The 19,748-nt window shown below is 27.7% G+C and overlaps 1 protein-coding gene across 1 annotated transcript in view; it reads left to right on the forward strand.

Moving 5' to 3' along the window:
• The first annotated feature begins 1,845 nt into the window (after positions 1–1,845).
• Positions 1,846–19,748, forward strand: part of LOC142331288 (protein odr-4 homolog) — a 32,483-nt gene continuing 14,580 nt past the window's right edge. Inside the window, exons 1-4 of the mRNA XM_075377082.1 lie at positions 1,846–2,094; positions 2,999–3,160; positions 13,792–13,997; positions 17,215–17,398. Of these exons, the coding sequence (XP_075233197.1) occupies positions 1,999–2,094; positions 2,999–3,160; positions 13,792–13,997; positions 17,215–17,398 (648 nt within the window). The 5' untranslated portion in view covers positions 1,846–1,998. The remainder of the gene's footprint in view (positions 2,095–2,998; positions 3,161–13,791; positions 13,998–17,214; positions 17,399–19,748) is intronic.

Here is a 19,748-nt window from a genome sequence, read left to right on the forward strand (position 1 = left end):
CATGCAACCGTTCCATCAATCCCAAAAGGGAAGTAACATTTCATCCACACAGACTGTAGAAACCAGTGTATAACAAAGTTATGAATTCTCCAAAAATTTCACATATTGCAGCTGTATCATTGTTTTTCTTCTCTCTTCTCTATCTGCTGAATTGTCAAAGCGTAAAGACACCAAAAGAAACAAAAATCTTTTTTTTAGTCATTATGCAACGAAACACACCTCATCCAGTTGCATCTGTCTCAAATAAGTTATCAATAGATTCATTAGTAGATTTGAAAATAGCAGTATAGAGTAGCAAGCCAATGAAAGTTTTCATTTCAGTCATACCTAGATCCTGAATGACTGATAAGATTTTTCTTTTGTACTTTTCTCTTAGTTTAATAATATTGTCATTTGTCCACGTAAGAATTTCCTCTAATATGTCTAGAGTAAAAAGAAGATTCCAAACTTCTGCGTGTTGTTTTGCTCCTAATATTTTTTCCTTTGATCTGTGTGCAGGTAGTTGCAAAGTAATATTGTGATGTCTTGTTCATACATTAACAGGTGGTTGTTCTTTTCTCCACCGAAAACAATTTTCTTTCCCATAGAAATAGGAATAGTTATTATGTCTTGGCACAGTCAAATTTGTACATTCAGCTTCTTCCTCGATTTTCTCCGAAATTCTAAATCTTGGTTTATTTGATTTTTAGCCTTATTTTCTACATAAACTTCATTATTTTCTGCTTCCTGTTCCGATTCCATATTGTGATCACTTTCGCTTAGATAATCTGGATCATCTTCGCTATTGTCTTCATCAAATTCTTCTAGGGCATTTGAAACCATTTCTTCTAAATCCTTTTCAAAATTTAATTGGGTACCTTGTAAAACACGACATGAAGCACCTAGTTGTAGATCAATTGCCTCATTACAGCTTATTTCACTTATATAATCCATTGTTCAAAAATGTATTTGTAATAAACATTATACAGAAGCAGAAACGAACTATTAAAATTAACAAAAAGATAAATAAAATACAGCGATAGAAAACAAACAAACTGAATAAAAAACTAAAACTGAAAGAAGATAATATTAGCATAGAAACTATTCAAATTAACCACTGAAAGCATTATGATAAATGTAAAATTAAAATAACTACTACAACGATTAAGTTAGTAACGGAACTGGTATCATACGTCTATGAGACCACCTCAAAAAAACAAAACGCAATGACTCGCTAAACAATATGGAAAAAAAACACCCTTCAAAGAATTAGGTAAGGTGGGTCAACTGTTAAACCAATATTCAAGCAGTGGGAGGGAAAAAAAAATGTCAGAGGTCTGCGAGACGTGTGATACAGTTAGGTATTAATATTAATATGCACTTAGTATATTATTAAACAAGGCTGATTAAGCGGCAAATAAAATTACGAATTGGACCATTCTTTCGGGACTCAAATAAAACTCATTTATTTAGGCATAAGCCTCCTGTTCCACGCAAATAAATTAACGAACAGTTAATTGAACAAAATAAGATCTAAACAGTATTTACTACCACTACCACTAGGGTGTCATACATAGAGGTATAGTAGAATAGTTATTCAATTATACAATGCTGGCAACTAAATGTGCGACAGAAGTTAATTTTACATTATTATTTAATTACATCTTTGTGACTATATTACTGACAGAATATATCCGCAAAAACTTAAGTCACGTGCTGTTAAAAGTAAAAATCCCAAATATGAATGCCACTATTGGTAACATTTTAAGTAGAAATTGACAAAAAGCAGATTTAACCCAAGATTAGTTAATTTACGCAAATACTTATCTTACTAGCGTATTGGTGGTATTGCTAGATTCATATATAATGTATTTTTTTTGCTGCAGTTATATACAATCAACCAGCTGATTTATTCACAGGTTCTCAAGACGACATGTTCGTGAAACTTTTGTAACACGCTTGCTAGTACGTTGTTAGGAATGCTGTTTTATGTAAAAATATATTTAGACTTTTTATAACATGGGAAGAACTGTCTACGCTGAAGAAAAATTATTACCGGATTTAGAGAATTTTGCCAGTTTTGGTGGCTATATTCCGGGTCTGATTCTTGGCCAGGTGATTTTTTTTATTAACATTATTTTACCTACTTTTAAGGTTAGCAAGGCGTATGTTGAATGATGTGTTTTTAATTATCTGTTCCCTGGGACTTTTGATTTTATCATGTAGCAGTTTAGATTGTTTATTATGCAGTTTCTTTTTTTTTTTGTTAACAACGAAAATGGTATTATGAAGTTAACTCATGGCTGTATTAGACAATATTTTAAGCACCTGTTGTGTTTTTTACGTATGTTTATTCTATTTGTTCTCAAAAGAAGCTATGTTTATATGAAAGTAATTGTTTTAGGTTCGTAAAAGAAATTGTACTGTACAAGAACGTTAATCTTAATTTTCGATATTCTGTGTGTTAAAATTAAACTGTAATCTGACTTTGGACTGTGTAGATAATCTAATTCATATTTAAAATTATTAACGTGTGAAGTAAAAAGAAGATAAGTTAATTCAAATTTAAAATTATTAGCTTTTGAAGTAATTATTACTTCTTATTAGTAGTAATAAGTAAAACAATAATAATTAATTTTTTTAAATATCCATTTATAGAATAATGAATAAAAATTTGTTATGTAGTAATTTGACTTCAAAGAGGACAGATTGCGGTAATTAAAAATAGAGATAAAAAAATTTTAAAGTTTTTTTTTATGGAAGTTAGACTGTATATTTTTTATAGCTTATAGACTGTTTATTTTTTAATTATCTTTATTTTTTAGTAATCTTACAATTTTTACAGGGAATATTGTGTAGTTTTTACACATGTATAAACATAAAATATATTAATAAATATTCCTATTAAAATGTGGAACTTAATTGTAAAATTATTGTGGTTACTATTTATTTGTTATGTATCTTATCAGAAATTTAAGAATGACCATCTTACAGGTCTGTTTTTCTTTTTGTATCTTAGGCCTCTGGTAATAAAGATTTTGTTATACACTTAGCACGTACTTCATTGCACTCAACTTCAAGTCAAGTGTCATCAGGAGATGTTACTGATAATGTAAAAATTGAATGTGTGTCTAAATTGACTGATATATCTGAATCATCAGTTGCTGATCATGCTAGGCAGGTAAGTTACTGTTATTAAACGTTATTAATGTTTATGTTTAGGTTAAAAGTTGTTTATGTGAAAGTTATTTTGTGTACGTACTATTAAACTTAATTGTATAATTTGATAAAATTTATATATATTTACGTTGTTCACAAACATTAAATGCCATAGCCATGATTTTTACTGATTTATGTATAATTAAGTGTTATGAAAATAATAGATAGAATGATACTTTTTTAACTGATATAATTTTAAAGTAAATTGTTATTTAAATTCCATTAATTAGAAAGCACTTTTGGTGTTGATTATAACTGATAATAAAATTGTTCACTTATGTTTATAAATACTAGAAAAAAGGCAGGCCTTTTTTCAGGGGCCCGACGTGAAAATGTTACATGGTTTATGTTTCATTACAAATGATTTTGTTGAATGTTTTTGCCAATTGTAACTAAATAATGTTCTTGAACTTAGCATACTAACAACAAAAACTTTTACAATGAAAGCTTCAAAATTCTGAACATTTTTAGCTGTTTGTTGGGTTGCGATATTTTAACACAGCCCTAACCCAATGTTTTCCTTTTTTATCCCTAAAACACAGATATAATTTTAGATAAATCATTCATATCAACAAGTATAAATTGTGTGAATGAATGAATCATTCATGCAGTTGCGCATAGCCGCCCACCATTGACACCATTGGTCTACTGTGCGCCAATAGTAGCTAAAATAGAAATGTGAGCACATATAACAAACAAACTCACATGTCCTTTTTTTAATAAAGAGTGGTATATTTTTTGACATTTGTTTCCTCATCCTAATAAATTAATAGAAATATTAATTCATAAGATTAACAATTTTTATAATTGTTTAAATGATATATTAAAATTATGATGTTGAATGTATTCAGTGATAAAAAGCTATATACTTAATACATTTTGTAAATTTTAAAATTTATTTTTTTAAAATTATTTTTAATAAAATTAATCTACTTAAAACATTTTAGGTGTAAATAACTCTTTAACTTTGGGTGTAAAGTACTTTCATCATATTAAAGCTCAATTTTCAATAACAGCAATTTTGAATTCACTTTTTTTTATAGAAAAAAAGGATTCATTATAACATTCTTAAGAGCCAAAAAATTTTAAATAGAGGTGCAATCAGATATATTGAAACAGAAAAAAAAGAAAAACTGAAACAAATTTTTATACTTTTTAGAAAGGTAAAAGAATGCTTTTAATGTTTGGTCACTACATATATGTTAAGAAAACAAGTATACATTAAAGGGCTTGTGACGTCTAGAAATAGGAGGCAAAGAAAATATGAAAATTAAAAATGAAAAAATTAAAATCTTAAAGAGAGTCTTTGAGAGTTCAAAATGATCTGTAAGAAAAAAGGTCACAATATTTTTCTGGATAAAAGTAACGATGAAAAATAAGGGAAGCTACCCCAAACTCCAAAATTGTTAATTAATACTTTTAAAAAAAAAGGTTCAAATGAACAAAGAAAAATAATTATAAAACAAAGAACAACCGTTTTTTTTGGTTGAAAGTTTCTCCTCAATATGTAGATTTGGAAGAAGATTCATTTAAATGATTTGTTAAAATATCTCAAGGTATAAAGAATAGTGAAGAAAATGAAGACTATGATGACAAAGAACATTTGTCAATAAATATTCCTCATATAAACAATTAGAATGGTTAATCTGAAACTGTAATGAAAACGTGGCTCAGTAGTATACTAAAAGTACAAAGTTACTACTGCAGTAAATCATCAGACTATGTTGAAACTGTTTCTTTTTTGTCATGGTTTATGTTTCATTACACATGATTTTGTTAAATGTTTTTGCCAATTGTAACTAAATAATGTTCATGAATTTAGCATACTAACAACAAAAACTTTTACAATGAAAGCTTCAAAATTCTGAACATTTTTAGCTGTTTGTTGGGTTGCGATATTTTAACACAGCCCTAACCCAATGTTTTCCTTTTTTATCCCTAAAACACAGATATAATTTTAGATAAATCATTCATATCAACAAGTATAAATTGTGTGAATGAATGAATCATTCATGCAGTTGCGCATAGCCGCCCACCATTGACACCATTGGTCTACTGTGCGCCAATAGTAGCTAAAATAGAAATGTGAGCACATATAACAAACAAACTCACATGTCCTTTTTTTAATAAAGAGTGGTATATTTTTTGACATTTGTTTTCTCATCCTAATAAATTAATAGAAATATTAATTCATAAGATTAACAATTTTTATAATTGTTTAAATGATATATTAAAATTATGATGTTGAATGTATTCAGTGATAAAAAGCTATATACTTAATACATTTTGTAAATTTTAAAATTTATTTTTTTAAAATTATTTTTAATAAAATTAATCTACTTAAAACATTTTAGGTGTAAATAACTCTTTAACTTTGGGTGTAAAGTACTTCATCATATTAAAGCTCAATTTTCAATAACAGCAATTTTGAATTCACTTTTTTTTATAGAAAAAAAGGATTCATTATAACATTCTTAAGAGCCAAAAAATTTTAAATAGAGGTGCAATCAGATATATTGAAACAGAAAAAAAAGAAAAACTGAAACAAATTTTTATACTTTTTAGAAAGGTAAAAGAATGCTTTTAATGTTTGGTCACTACATATATGTTAAGAAAACAAGTATACATTAAAGGGCTTGTGACGTCTAGAAATAGGAGGCAAAGAAAATATGAAAATGAAAAATGAAAAAATTAAAATCTTAAAGAGAGTCTTTGAGAGTTCAAAATGATCTGTAAGAAAAAAGGTCATAATATTTTTCTGGATAAAAGTAACGATGAAAAATAAGGGAAGCTACCCCAAACTCCAAAATTGTTAATTAATACTTTTAAAAAAAAAGGTTCAAATGAACAAAGAAAAATAATTATAAAACAAAGAACAACCGTTTTTTTTGGTTGAAAGTTTCTCCTCAATATGTAGATTTGGAAGAAGATTCATTTAAATGATTTGTTAAAATATCTCAAGGTATAAAGAATAGTGAAGAAAATGAAGACTATGATGACAAAGAACATTTGTCAATAAATATTCCTCATATAAACAATTAGAATGGTTTATCTGAAACTGTAATGAAAACGTGGCTCAGTAGTATACTAAAAGTACAAAGTTACTACTGCAGTAAATCATCAGACTATGTTGAAACTGTTTCTTTTTTGTCATGGTTTATGTTTCATTACACATGATTTTGTTAAATGTTTTTGCCAATTGTAACTAAATAATGTTCATGAATTTAGCATACTAACAACAAAAACTTTTACAATGAAAGCTTCAAAATTCTGAACATTTTTAGCTGTTTGTTGGGTTGCGATATTTTAACACAGCCCTAACCCAATGTTTTCCTTTTTTATCCCTAAAACACAGATATAATTTTAGATAAATCATTCATATCAACAAGTATAAATTGTGTGAATGAATGAATCATTCATGCAGTTGCGCATAGCCGCCCACCATTGACACCATTGGTCTACTGTGCGCCAATAGTAGCTAAAATAGAAATGTGAGCACATATAACAAACAAACTCACATGTCCTTTTTTTAATAAAGAGTGGTATATTTTTTGACATTTGTTTTCTCATCCTAATAAATTAATAGAAATATTAATTCATAAGATTAACAATTTTTATAATTGTTTAAATGATATATTAAAATTATGATGTTGAATGTATTCAGTGATAAAAAGCTATATACTTAATACATTTTGTAAATTTTAAAATTTATTTTTTTAAAATTATTTTTAATAAAATTAATCTACTTAAAACATTTTAGGTGTAAATAACTCTTTAACTTTGGGTGTAAAGTACTTTCATCATATTAAAGCTCAATTTTCAATAACAGCAATTTTGAATTCACTTTTTTTTATAGAAAAAAAGGATTCATTATAACATTCTTAAGAGCCAAAAAATTTTAAATAGAGGTGCAATCAGATATATTGAAACAGAAAAAAAAGAAAAACTGAAACAAATTTTTATACTTTTTAGAAAGGTAAAAGAATGCTTTTAATGTTTGGTCACTACATATATGTTAAGAAAACAAGTATACATTAAAGGGCTTGTGACGTCTAGAAATAGGAGGCAAAGAAAATATGAAAATTAAAAATGAAAAAATTAAAATCTTAAAGAGAGTCTTTGAGAGTTCAAAATGATCTGTAAGAAAAAAGGTCACAATATTTTTCTGGATAAAAGTAACGATGAAAAATAAGGGAAGCTACCCCAAACTCCAAAATTGTTAATTAATACTTTTAAAAAAAAAGGTTCAAATGAACAAAGAAAAATAATTATAAAACAAAGAACAACCGTTTTTTTTGGTTGAAAGTTTCTCCTCAATATGTAGATTTGGAAGAAGATTCATTTAAATGATTTGTTAAAATATCTCAAGGTATAAAGAATAGTGAAGAAAATGAAGACTATGATGACAAAGAACATTTGTCAATAAATATTCCTCATATAAACAATTAGAATGGTTAATCTGAAACTGTAATGAAAACGTGGCTCAGTAGTATACTAAAAGTACAAAGTTACTACTGCAGTAAATCATCAGACTATGTTGAAACTGTTTCTTTTTTGTCATGGTTTATGTTTCATTACACATGATTTTGTTAAATGTTTTTGCCAATTGTAACTAAATAATGTTCATGAATTTAGCATACTAACAACAAAAACTTTTACAATGAAAGCTTCAAAATTCTGAACATTTTTAGCTGTTTGTTGGGTTGCGATATTTTAACACAGCCCTAACCCAATGTTTTCCTTTTTTATCCCTAAAACACAGATATAATTTTAGATAAATCATTCATATCAACAAGTATAAATTGTGTGAATGAATGAATCATTCATGCAGTTGCGCATAGCCGCCCACCATTGACACCATTGGTCTACTGTGCGCCAATAGTAGCTAAAATAGAAATGTGAGCACATATAACAAACAAACTCACATGTCCTTTTTTTAATAAAGAGTGGTATATTTTTTGACATTTGTTTTCTCATCCTAATAAATTAATAGAAATATTAATTCATAAGATTAACAATTTTTATAATTGTTTAAATGATATATTAAAATTATGATGTTGAATGTATTCAGTGATAAAAAGCTATATACTTAATACATTTTGTAAATTTTAAAATTTATTTTTTTAAAATTATTTTTAATAAAATTAATCTACTTAAAACATTTTAGGTGTAAATAACTCTTTAACTTTGGGTGTAAAGTACTTCATCATATTAAAGCTCAATTTTCAATAACAGCAATTTTGAATTCACTTTTTTTTATAGAAAAAAAGGATTCATTATAACATTCTTAAGAGCCAAAAAATTTTAAATAGAGGTGCAATCAGATATATTGAAACAGAAAAAAAAGAAAAACTGAAACAAATTTTTATACTTTTTAGAAAGGTAAAAGAATGCTTTTAATGTTTGGTCACTACATATATGTTAAGAAAACAAGTATACATTAAAGGGCTTGTGACGTCTAGAAATAGGAGGCAAAGAAAATATGAAAATTAAAAATGAAAAAATTAAAATCTTAAAGAGAGTCTTTGAGAGTTCAAAATGATCTGTAAGAAAAAAGGTCACAATATTTTTCTGGATAAAAGTAACGATGAAAAATAAGGGAAGCTACCCCAAACTCCAAAATTGTTAATTAATACTTTTAAAAAAAAAGGTTCAAATGAACAAAGAAAAATAATTATAAAACAAAGAACAACCGTTTTTTTGGTTGAAAGTTTCTCCTCAATATGTAGATTTGGAAGAAGATTCATTTAAATGATTTGTTAAAATATCTCAAGGTATAAAGAATAGTGAAGAAAATGAAGACTATGATGACAAAGAACATTTGTCAATAAATATTCCTCATATAAACAATTAGAATGGTTTATCTGAAACTGTAATGAAAACGTGGCTCAGTAGTATACTAAAAGTACAAAGTTACTACTGCAGTAAATCATCAGACTATGTTGAAACTGTTTTTTTTTTGTCATGGTTTATGTTTCATTACACATGATTTTGTTAAATGTTTTTGCCAATTGTAACTAAATAATGTTCATGAATTTAGCATACTAACAACAAAAAAAACCTTTACAATGAAAGCTTCAAAATCCCGAAGAATATTGTGCATATGTTTATAGAGTTTTTAGAGGATGGTACAAAAATAAAAAATAATAGTCCTCATGAAAAAATGTTTAGAACTTTTTTAAAAAGAAAGTGTAGTTATTCTTTCCACAAAAAATCTCCACGATACTTGTGGATTTAAAACTGAGTCACTTGAAGAAGAAAAATTTATCAAACATGTGAGAAAAAAGATGCTGCTTGATAAAAAGAAAAATAAGATCAAAGCGGTGCATTGTATGATAATTTACTTCTTGTATTGTAGATATTTCCTAAACTATTGTTTAGGAAATTGCTTTCAAAGTTATTACTTTGAAAGCAATGTTTTAACATCATATGGGTGCATCTATAAAAATAGAAACAACATCTTGGTAACTGCCTTAAGTGATATTTCTATAAGTCATTCCATTACAATTGAACAATTATTTTTATAAAAAGGACACACTATGAGGGTAGCAGACAGTATCCATATTATTTTAGAACATTTTTTCAAGTGGCCAAACAACATACCATCTGAAAACATTGTGTGAATGCATATAACAAAAAGCAAACATTCATGCACTGTAAATGTAGTTTATAGTATATTTTTGAAGTGATATAATGGAGAAAAAATGTAATTAACTTCAATCAAACTAGAAGAAAATCAGATACCTTAATTGTTTATAACATGTAAACTAAAGTACAGTCCAGATGGTGATACATATTCCAAGGCTAAATTAAAAGACAAGTGGAATATTCTTCTACAAAATGCGTAAGACATATTAAAAGGTTATAGCTTGAGTCAATCATCTATCATTGAATTAAATACAAGAACTTGACTAAATAAGAAAGGGATTACCATTCATTTTACATAATCTTAGTTTTAATTCTATTGAAACACATTAGAAAAAGAAAAGTTATACAGAATAAAGAATGGCTTAATTTGATATTAAATAATTTTTTTCATAATTTTTATTTATTTTTTAATATTTTTCTACTTTACTTCCTTGTATGATGTAAAGGAAGTATTGTGATTGTGAAAAATTTTGATTTTCATATTTCAATGGAAATATCCATTTGACCATCCCTGAATCCATTTTGACTAGTTTTGGTGTGACGTCTGTATGTACATACATATGTACATATATCTGTATCTCACAACTCAAAAACGAATAGCTGTAGGATGTTGAAATTTTGGATTTAGAACTGTTGTAGCATCTAGTTGTGCACCTCCCCTTTTGATTGCAATCGACTGGACCAGAAGTGTTCAAAAAAGCCCAAAATCCAACAAAATCTAGATTTCTGACTTTTTCTTAACTGTAGTAATAAACCCTCATTGAGAGCTTTTCAATGATATATCATAAGTGGTACTTATTTTAATTGGTTCCAGAGTTATAGCCAAATAAATGTTTAATTAATGATATATTTGGATCTTAGAAGGGGAAGGCACATTGGTTCGAATTAGACTTCATATCCTTTTTATAACATTTTTTGTTTTAATTTAAATATATTATTTAATAATTATTTAAGTTAATATTAATTAATATTTAAGTTAATAATTATTAACCTCTGATTGTAAAAAAAAAAAAAAAATTACAGTAAATAATTCAGTAATAATAATAAATAAATAAAAATGTGAAAAAATATCTGAAGTTATTAATGAAATAAAATTTTATGTACTTTTTATTTAAAAAAAAATGTTATATATAATTTATTAACCGTACAATGAAGTCATCTAGTATCCACATCAGATTTTTTTAATATTTATTGTACATTTTTGCATTGTTTTAAATAAATTAATGATACTTATTAGTATTCAGTTTTTAATCATAGTATCTTAATAAATACCTGGTGGTTACTACATCCTTCATGACATTCAGGATGTGTGCAAAACCTGCATTGCAAAAAAATAATAATTTACATGTTAGTTTATTTTAAGAAGTTCATAATAATGAAAAACATATTTAAAGATGTGTTAAAATTATTTAAAAATGTGTTTACTGTTTTGTAAGATTACATTTCAAAACATTTTGACTGTACAACATTTTAGTTATTGATATTTAGCACTATGTGGAAAGATAAATTAAATTTTTTTAGCAAATAAAATTTACTTTTCTGCTATATTTGTTTTATTTGACTATCTCTTTTTATTAGTTATGAGTGACTGTGCATTACATTTTAACCTCTCCTCATAAAAAATGAAGATATTTATATTTGTAGTTTAGTAATTGAAATTTTGTAGCATTATAAAAATTTTAACTTTTATAGATTTTTTTAAGAAACAAAATTAATGATAAATTCAATTATGAAAAAATATTGAATGTATTGTTTTAGGATTGAAAAATTTCATAAAATTTCTTTACTGTAATTATTCTGTATGTGTGAATATATATGATGTACCAATACTAGCTTTAAGTACATCCATAGTACCATTGCAGCACAACATGCTTCAATTGTATACATTATTTGAAAGTTGTGCTTCATGTAGGCATTCTGTCAGCTGCAAAGTATTTTATTTCACTAAGTAAATGTTTATGATTGTAATGTTATTTTAATATGAAAACGCAAAAGCAAAACTTAATTCTGCAGAGAGAAAGGTAGAATATAAGTTGCCATTAGTTGTATTGTATGCATACTGTACTTAATTTTTTGTTGTGCCTCTGTTTTTATTGTTTTAAAAATGATTTGTAAAAAGAGCAATTGGTAAGAAAGACTAACCAGTTAAATTATTTATTTGGACACAAAAAGAAAAATGTGAAAATGAAAAATGTGTAAGTGAAACTAGTTTTATATAAAAGTAATATTTTAAAACAGCTTAATTTTCATAAGTATACTGTTTATTGTATTATCATAAATTTATTTATTTTTTGTTTTGTTAAGTAATGTGCTGTTATAGTTCTAAGTTCTGTCATTTCTAGCTCTGTTAAATGCACTTAGTATATTTGAGTAGTATAGGTTTTTCAGCCTAAACGAGACCCATCACTTAGTTTAGTCTGTAAATAATAGTTTACCAAACATAATAATTTACTGATGATGTTGAAAATGATGTCCATCCACTTCTATGCACTTATCAACATGTTTGACCATGTTTCTGGCTACTCTTGTTAGCTGTACCCTCTCTATTCCTTGGATGACATTGTTAATGTTTGTCTTCAATTACTCCAGAGTATGTGGATTGCTTCTACAAACATTTTTTTTAAGCAGCCCCTCAGAAAGAAGTTTGGACTGGTCAGATCATAGAATCTTGATGACCACATTCCTTTAGAAATGATTCGTAAAAGTCTTCTGTAGCATCTCTACAGTAGAGGGAGCTGTGTGGCATATGACTGTCCTGCTGCAAATAGCAGTCACGCCCATCCTCTTGCAGTAAGGCTATGAACTGTTAAATTTAATTCTTTGGTAGATGGCAGCACCTGTAGTTTTTTGAAAAAACAATGGACAATGGTCAAATTATTCGTTGCCATAGTAAATAAAAAAACCAATAATAAAAACGCGCATGAATACCATGCGCGTTTTTTTTGTGGGTGATGGGGAGATACAAAGAAAGTGTGTGGGTTTTCAGTACCCCAAGTCCAGTAGTTCTATGACTGTTAACATACCCATCAAGGTGAAACCACACTTCATCTATGAAATATGCTTGATTTAAAATGCCAATGTTGCCTCTAATAAAGTTCTTGAACCATTCACAGTAGTGAACTCTTTTAGCGTAATCAGCAGTGGTTAGTTCATGGAGAACCTGTATTCGATACAGATTTCAGTATTATCCTCACTGTAGTGTGGGTTGAACGTAGTGAAATGTTCTTTTCTTAGCTTAGTCTCTGCAAAGATTTATGAGGAGATCTTGTAACGGCTGCTGTAATATCCTGTATAACCTGCGTCATTAAAACTGACCTGTGTTGGGCATATTTTGGTCTAATACCGAACCTGTTTCACAAAATTTTTTATCTAACTTCTGAATAACACTTTACTCTGGTGCTTCCTTTTCAAATTTCTCTGTGAACTTTGGCTGACACACAATAATTTTGTCTAAGTAAATTTCCATCACGAATACATGTTCTTCAACAGTTAACCAGATCTTAACACATCAACACAAGATTACACAACTTGTTCAAAAGCCAATGCCCAACACAGATTGGTAATTCTCAAATGTGCAGGGAAAAAACAGCTCTACCCACTCTAGCTGCAGTCGTACCACATCAATCTTCTACATTATTTTATCCACCTCACACCAATATATGCATTTAGTATAAACTACGGAGTGATGGGGCCTCTTTGAAGATGAAAATTGTAGTTACAAACCTGTGCCTAGTTTCACTTACCTTTTTTATGATTGTATTTGTAGTGGGTGAAAAATTGCCAAGCCTAACTGGGATTTGATCCCAGAATTTTAAAGATGAAAGCTAGACACTCTATCACTCTACTATAGAGGTTGGCAAATACATACACATACACTGTCATATAATGAAATCATTAAAAAATAAAAATTGTATTACATATGTTTTAACAATTCTATTTTAACAGGTTACACGAATGCTTCCTGGTGGAATGTGGGTTCTTGGCATATTTATTATTGGACCCGGGGATCTGTTTAATGATGCATCATGCCAGTCGAAAATGATATCTCTTCTTTCATATATGTATAAGTGCCTGAGTAGAAGTCCTTATTTACATGGAAATAGTCCAGCTTCAGAAAAATTGGTTTTTCATCTCAGTACTGATACAAAAAAGTGAGTTTTCTATTATCTAAATATAATTTAATTTTTATGTGCAAGAATGATCTTTACTGTAAAAAGAAAATCTGTTCATACCATTGGCAGAAGGTTAAACATTTATTACCAGAAGACTTTAAGTTTCATCTGTCACTAACTTCAAGACAACAGTCACAAAGTAAGTTTTATTTTATAGATTTTTTTTTTTTGAGAGATTGAGTTTATAATTTGTGAAATAATCATCACTGGAATTTGATAATCCAGTGACTGTACAAAGTAGTTTCTAACACAGATTTTATGTTAACATATGTTTTGGTATTAACCAGCACATTATTGAACCATTATTTTTGTAGAATACATTACAAGATGTATGTACCTACATTTTTTAGAAAGTAATTTGCTATGTATTTTAGAAGATATTTCACTGCTAATGAAACAAGAAATGATTTTTCAATGTGAAGAAGCTCCTTCTTTTTTTGTCGTGAAGGTAGGAAATATTTAAATACAAGATTTTTACAAACAACTGGATTGGACAAAAAGTGACCAAGTAAAAATGTCTTCCTAGGTCATCTGACCTAACCAATGATCAATGTATACTATCTGTGGGATGCTATGAAAACATTAGTGTATGAAGAGAAAATAACTAGAAAAGAGAAATTAGTGACAAACATTTTTAATGCATTGGAAATTACATGAAAAAAATCCTGATACAAGAAGAGATATCTAAGGAATTTTAAATTTAGCAGAATATGTATAAACAGTGAAGGAGGACATTTTCAACAATTATTGTAACAGTAAGTTTGTATATAATGTGTTTTTATTTATTTAATTTCAGTAATTTATTTTATTTCTAGATATTTTCCAGTGTCTTTAAATAATTAATTCTTTTTTTTGGTTTAAAATTATAAAGTAGAATTTTTCTGCTACGTTTCCATCTTTTTATTTTTAATATAAAAGTCAAATTCTTCTAAGAAGTCCTCTTTATATTTTTTTTGAGAATTTTTGTTGATTTGAGATAACTTATATAGATTTTCTCAAAATAAGTTCTTTACAAATTTTGTTCCATAATATTTTTAATTGATAGATGAAGCCATCTTTTTGAAATCCATCGTACAAAAGAAATCACCAAAAGATCCTCAAGGTGTGAGGAGTCGGGTTGTGTGGGGTAAGCACCGGATATGTGCAACACACACCTGGTGCTTCGTAGGTTAGGGACGGGAAGGGTAGCTCTCCAGCTGAGGGATGAGCTGACTGTCCAGAAGAGGAAGTTGACGTACTGATGATGCTAGAAATAACCCAGTGGATGCCCCTACAGGGGGCTAGACAGGGAGAGCAGGTTGCTGCCATGACACCCTGAGGTAACTGAGTGATGCTTAATTGCCAGACTGGTTGCCTGGGGGATGTTCCCAACTGAAAAAAAATTGTTTTTTAATGGTGATTAAAAAACAAGTACTTCGTGTTGAGAAAAAAGGCTTTAAATTTAACGTTTTAGAGTCATTGAAATGAATGAAACTTAAAAATTCTAATTCACTATACTTTTCATTGATCAGTTAAGAGTTAAAACCATTGTAAAACTTACGGATATGACGGCTTCTTATCTTTTTGTAAGTACCACCCCTTTTTCTGGGATTGACCCATAGTATTTATAGTTAAATTTATATATTATTGTTACTTGTTATGCTCCCTGTTGTTACTCTCTTTATCTTTATGTATTTTATCTGTTTTTGGTTTTTGCACTGGTTTTGCTTTTTGTAATTTTTTTTGTTGTGATGCACTTTTAGCATTAGTATTCTGTTCATAACACCTGAGGTAGGTACTCTGTACCGAAACAGCTATTGCGGTTTTTTTTTTAAATACATTTTGTGAAAAATCTAATAACATTTTTGGTTATTTTATTTTGTATTATTATATGTTTTCTGGCAATTTAAAAAATTATTGTATGTCGAACCTAAAATAACTGTGTTTTGTGATATAAATTTTTTGTGTTTTACAATAATGTTCTAAAAAATTACTAGATATACAGGTCTTCAACATGTTTTATACAATTTTTCATGTCATAAATTACATGAAACTATCAAATATGCCCTTAATTTAAATTTGAAGAATTTCTTTACCGTGGAGCAGAAATCAGGGTAAAATTTTTTGCACACTATAACTTGAAATCATGGTGTTCATGATTATATGAACCTATTATTTATTTTTACTTGTAGAAAATGGCCTGAAATTCTTTACATTTCTGTGTGGAAACCAAACCCTAAGTACATTTGTATAATAAAACCCCATTTACTCATTCATTACTTACTAATCCTCCAATTTTCATAAATAGCTAGAAAGCCTATATTTGGCACATTTATTCCTAAGAGTGTTAAGAAAAGTAAGGAAAAAAAGATTTTTAATTTACTAAAAACTTAAAATTAATAAGGTTTAATTTAATCCTTAGGTTTTGATAAACTCTATAGAGATTTCCACAAAGTTGGTAAACTTTTAATAAGAAATTTTTTCTTTACTCATCTCCCCACAATACAACACTAAATTTGTCAATTTAAAAATTTACTCAGATTATAATTAGATTAATATTATTTACTCCATAACTAAGAATTTCTGTTAAAGTTGCCTATTTAACAATTTGGAACTATTTTGAATTATCTTGTAGTCGCTTCAGTTTTCACAAAAAAATTATATAATAATGAATTAATAATATTTTAATTATTATTTAATAACTTATACTTTCATTAAATAAAAATTATTTCTTTCATTTTGATTTAATAAAATAATTTTATTTATATTATGAACAAAATTTAATAAATGTTTGTTATTGTCCAATAATTTTTTCCTTATGCAATAGACTAATTTTCTTCTTTTAACTTAGTTTGAATATTGTTTTTAATCTTTTTTTCTTTTTAATACACTAAGTAATTATTTAATAGTACATTTTTTCTGAAATATGCATATGAATAATACGTCTTTTTTTCAAACAGATTTCCAATTTTTTACAATCTGTTGATTTTGTAAATTTTATTGATGTATATTTTATCTTTTATGGTTAGATAAGGCATTTTCAATTGTCTCAACTCGAAAAATTCCCAGCACAATTACAAAGTTGAGAAATCAAGTTCATATTGCGAAGTAATAAAACTTTTGTTTATTCATAATATTTTTATTTCTTTTAATAACGAGTGTATTTGTGAGTATAAATTTTTTCTTTACATTCATTACTGTTAATAAAATTTGTCAGGTATTCATGCAGAAGTGTAGATATTCAAATGAGTGCAGCTACATCTTTGAAACCAGTTGATTGGAAGTTTCAGTCTGGTTGCACAAAATGGCATCAACTTGATTGTTTTTACGATTGTGAACAAATCGTTCCACATCTTATTATTAATGAAAAGTCTGCTTCTCCATTGAGAAAACATCTTCAGGTATGATTATACAATTAAATAATAAATTAAAAATTATACAAATAAGTAAAAAAAATAAAAAATAATTTTATTTATTTATTTTGATATTCAGTAAATCAATTAGTTTGTTTTTAAGTTCTTTTTTTTTACAATTGTCATTATGAGTTTTGTTGATGATTGTAATGTTTAAGTTATTTCTAGTTATAAATTGACAGTTAATTACTTTCATTTAACATCTTCAAAACGTGCAGTGACTTAAAAATGTAAGTTGGAATTTATCTAATTGTCATGTTAAAATTTCAGTTTGTTTATTACAGTTCATAATTAGTACATTTCTTTGTTATTACAGTTCATAATTATTACATTTCTTTGAAAAAAATTTACTTAAAACTAATGATTTTTCTAAAATAAAATATTTTTGTCAATTTTATATATATATATATATCACTGTTCTCTGGGATGTGTACACAAGAATTATTCAGTAAATAAGATGAATTATTCTAACTAAGATGTGTGATATTTTAAAAATCATAAATTATTAATTTAAAATAGCTGTTTGACAACAAATTTATGGTACATAAGAGTTATTAATTCATAACAGTCTATTAATCATTCATTCTACATTGGTAAGTTCTTTTGAAAAGTGCATTTTTAAAATTGTACATTAAATAATCAGATTTCTGGTTTCAGAGGGTAAGAAAAATAATTAAATATTTACTATCCAATGCTCAAACCAAGCAGTAGATTTACATAAATTTGTGCAAATTAAAATGTAAAAATTTTAAACGGTATTAAGGTGTTGTGATAATCAATGTGAGAGTTTAATCTAGTTTTGTTATCTTGGTATTGATGATGTATTTTAACAGATGGATGAGTTATGGTAGAAAATATTTCTGTATAATCTTAGTATTAGCATAATTCATTACCAAATAAATTAGACTATTTGTAGTTGAACCAAGTAATCATAGGTATTCATTTCAACCTGAACTACTTGAAAGATCATGAAGACTGATTTAAAGAAAGTTTATCAACAGTCATATAAAATTCAAATAGTGCAATTGTATTGAAGGAGAAGAAGTTTTGGAAAGAATAGTGACTTCAGATAAGATTCGGATTGATCACTATGAGCCAGGATCAAGCAGCAAGCATTAAGATATTACAGTTTTCTAACGATAAAGTAATACAATCTTTTATGTTGGTAATGTTTCCATTCTCTGTGATTTTGAAAGATAATTTCCAGTATTGCTGCTTCTACAAAGATAAGTTTATTAGTAAAGTAAAGCCTACAATATTGAAAAAAAGATATACTTCACAGTAGAAGATAGTACTTAAGCATAATGCTCGTCTGCATAATATACAATTAACACATGAGATCCTTGAAAAATTAGGTTGGAGGTTCTGTTAGATTTATCTTGCAGTCCAGACTTCATGTCATGTCACTTGTTTTTGTTTGGACCCCTGAAGCAGTTATTACAGGGGGGTCAAATTTCACTGTAGTGAAAAAGGAAAATCAGATGTACAAAAAGTGCTCAGATTTTTAAAAGATTCTTGCCCATAGCAAAAAAAAAAGAATAAATGTTTTGGGCTAGGAGAAGTTTATAGCTAAAGATTATTTTGAAAAATGAGTAAGGTAAATTTATTAAAAAAAAAGAAAAACTATTAAAACTTGTCATTTGTTTCTTTATTATTTTAATGATCCATATAATATGAGGGCTGTTGAGAATGTTCTTTGCCTGACAAAGAAAATCAGATTTTTCAGAATTTTTTTTTTAACATAGTCACCTTGCAATTTAGTACATTTTGACCAGTGACTTTACAACTTTTTTAAACCCTCAGTCTAATTTGATGTGTGCAACTGCAATATAAGAGGTCATCTCAGCTTTGACCTCATCATTTTAGGTGAATCTTTATCTGGAAATCCATTTGTTCAGGTTTGGGAAGAGGAAGTAATTGTTGGGAGCAAATCCGGCAAACACAGTGCAGTGGAAGCACTTTTAAGGATAGCTCATAAGTTTTGTAACAACAATCCGAAATGTTGGTGCAGGTGCATTATTGTGGTGAAAGATCACTTTCTTTTTGGTCAGATGTGAATGTTTAGCCTGAATAGTACTTTGCAGTCGGTCTAGTAGTGAAGCATAATATTCCCTGGTGATGTTCCTGCCTTTATCCAGGTAGTCTGTGAGCACTGTAGCACAAAAATAAAACAAAAATATCAGATGAAAACATTTTCAATTTCTTTGATACACCTTTAGCTGCTATCACCACTAATTGATTTCTGGTGTGAAATAGTGAATCCATGTTTCATCTACTGTTATAAAACATTGAAGAAACTCAGTGGAATCACATTTAAGTAAATCTAAACGCCCTTAAG

Source organism: Lycorma delicatula, chromosome 10, assembly GCF_047948215.1.
Source record: "Lycorma delicatula isolate Av1 chromosome 10, ASM4794821v1, whole genome shotgun sequence".
NCBI classification, from domain to species: domain Eukaryota; kingdom Metazoa; phylum Arthropoda; class Insecta; order Hemiptera; family Fulgoridae; genus Lycorma; species Lycorma delicatula.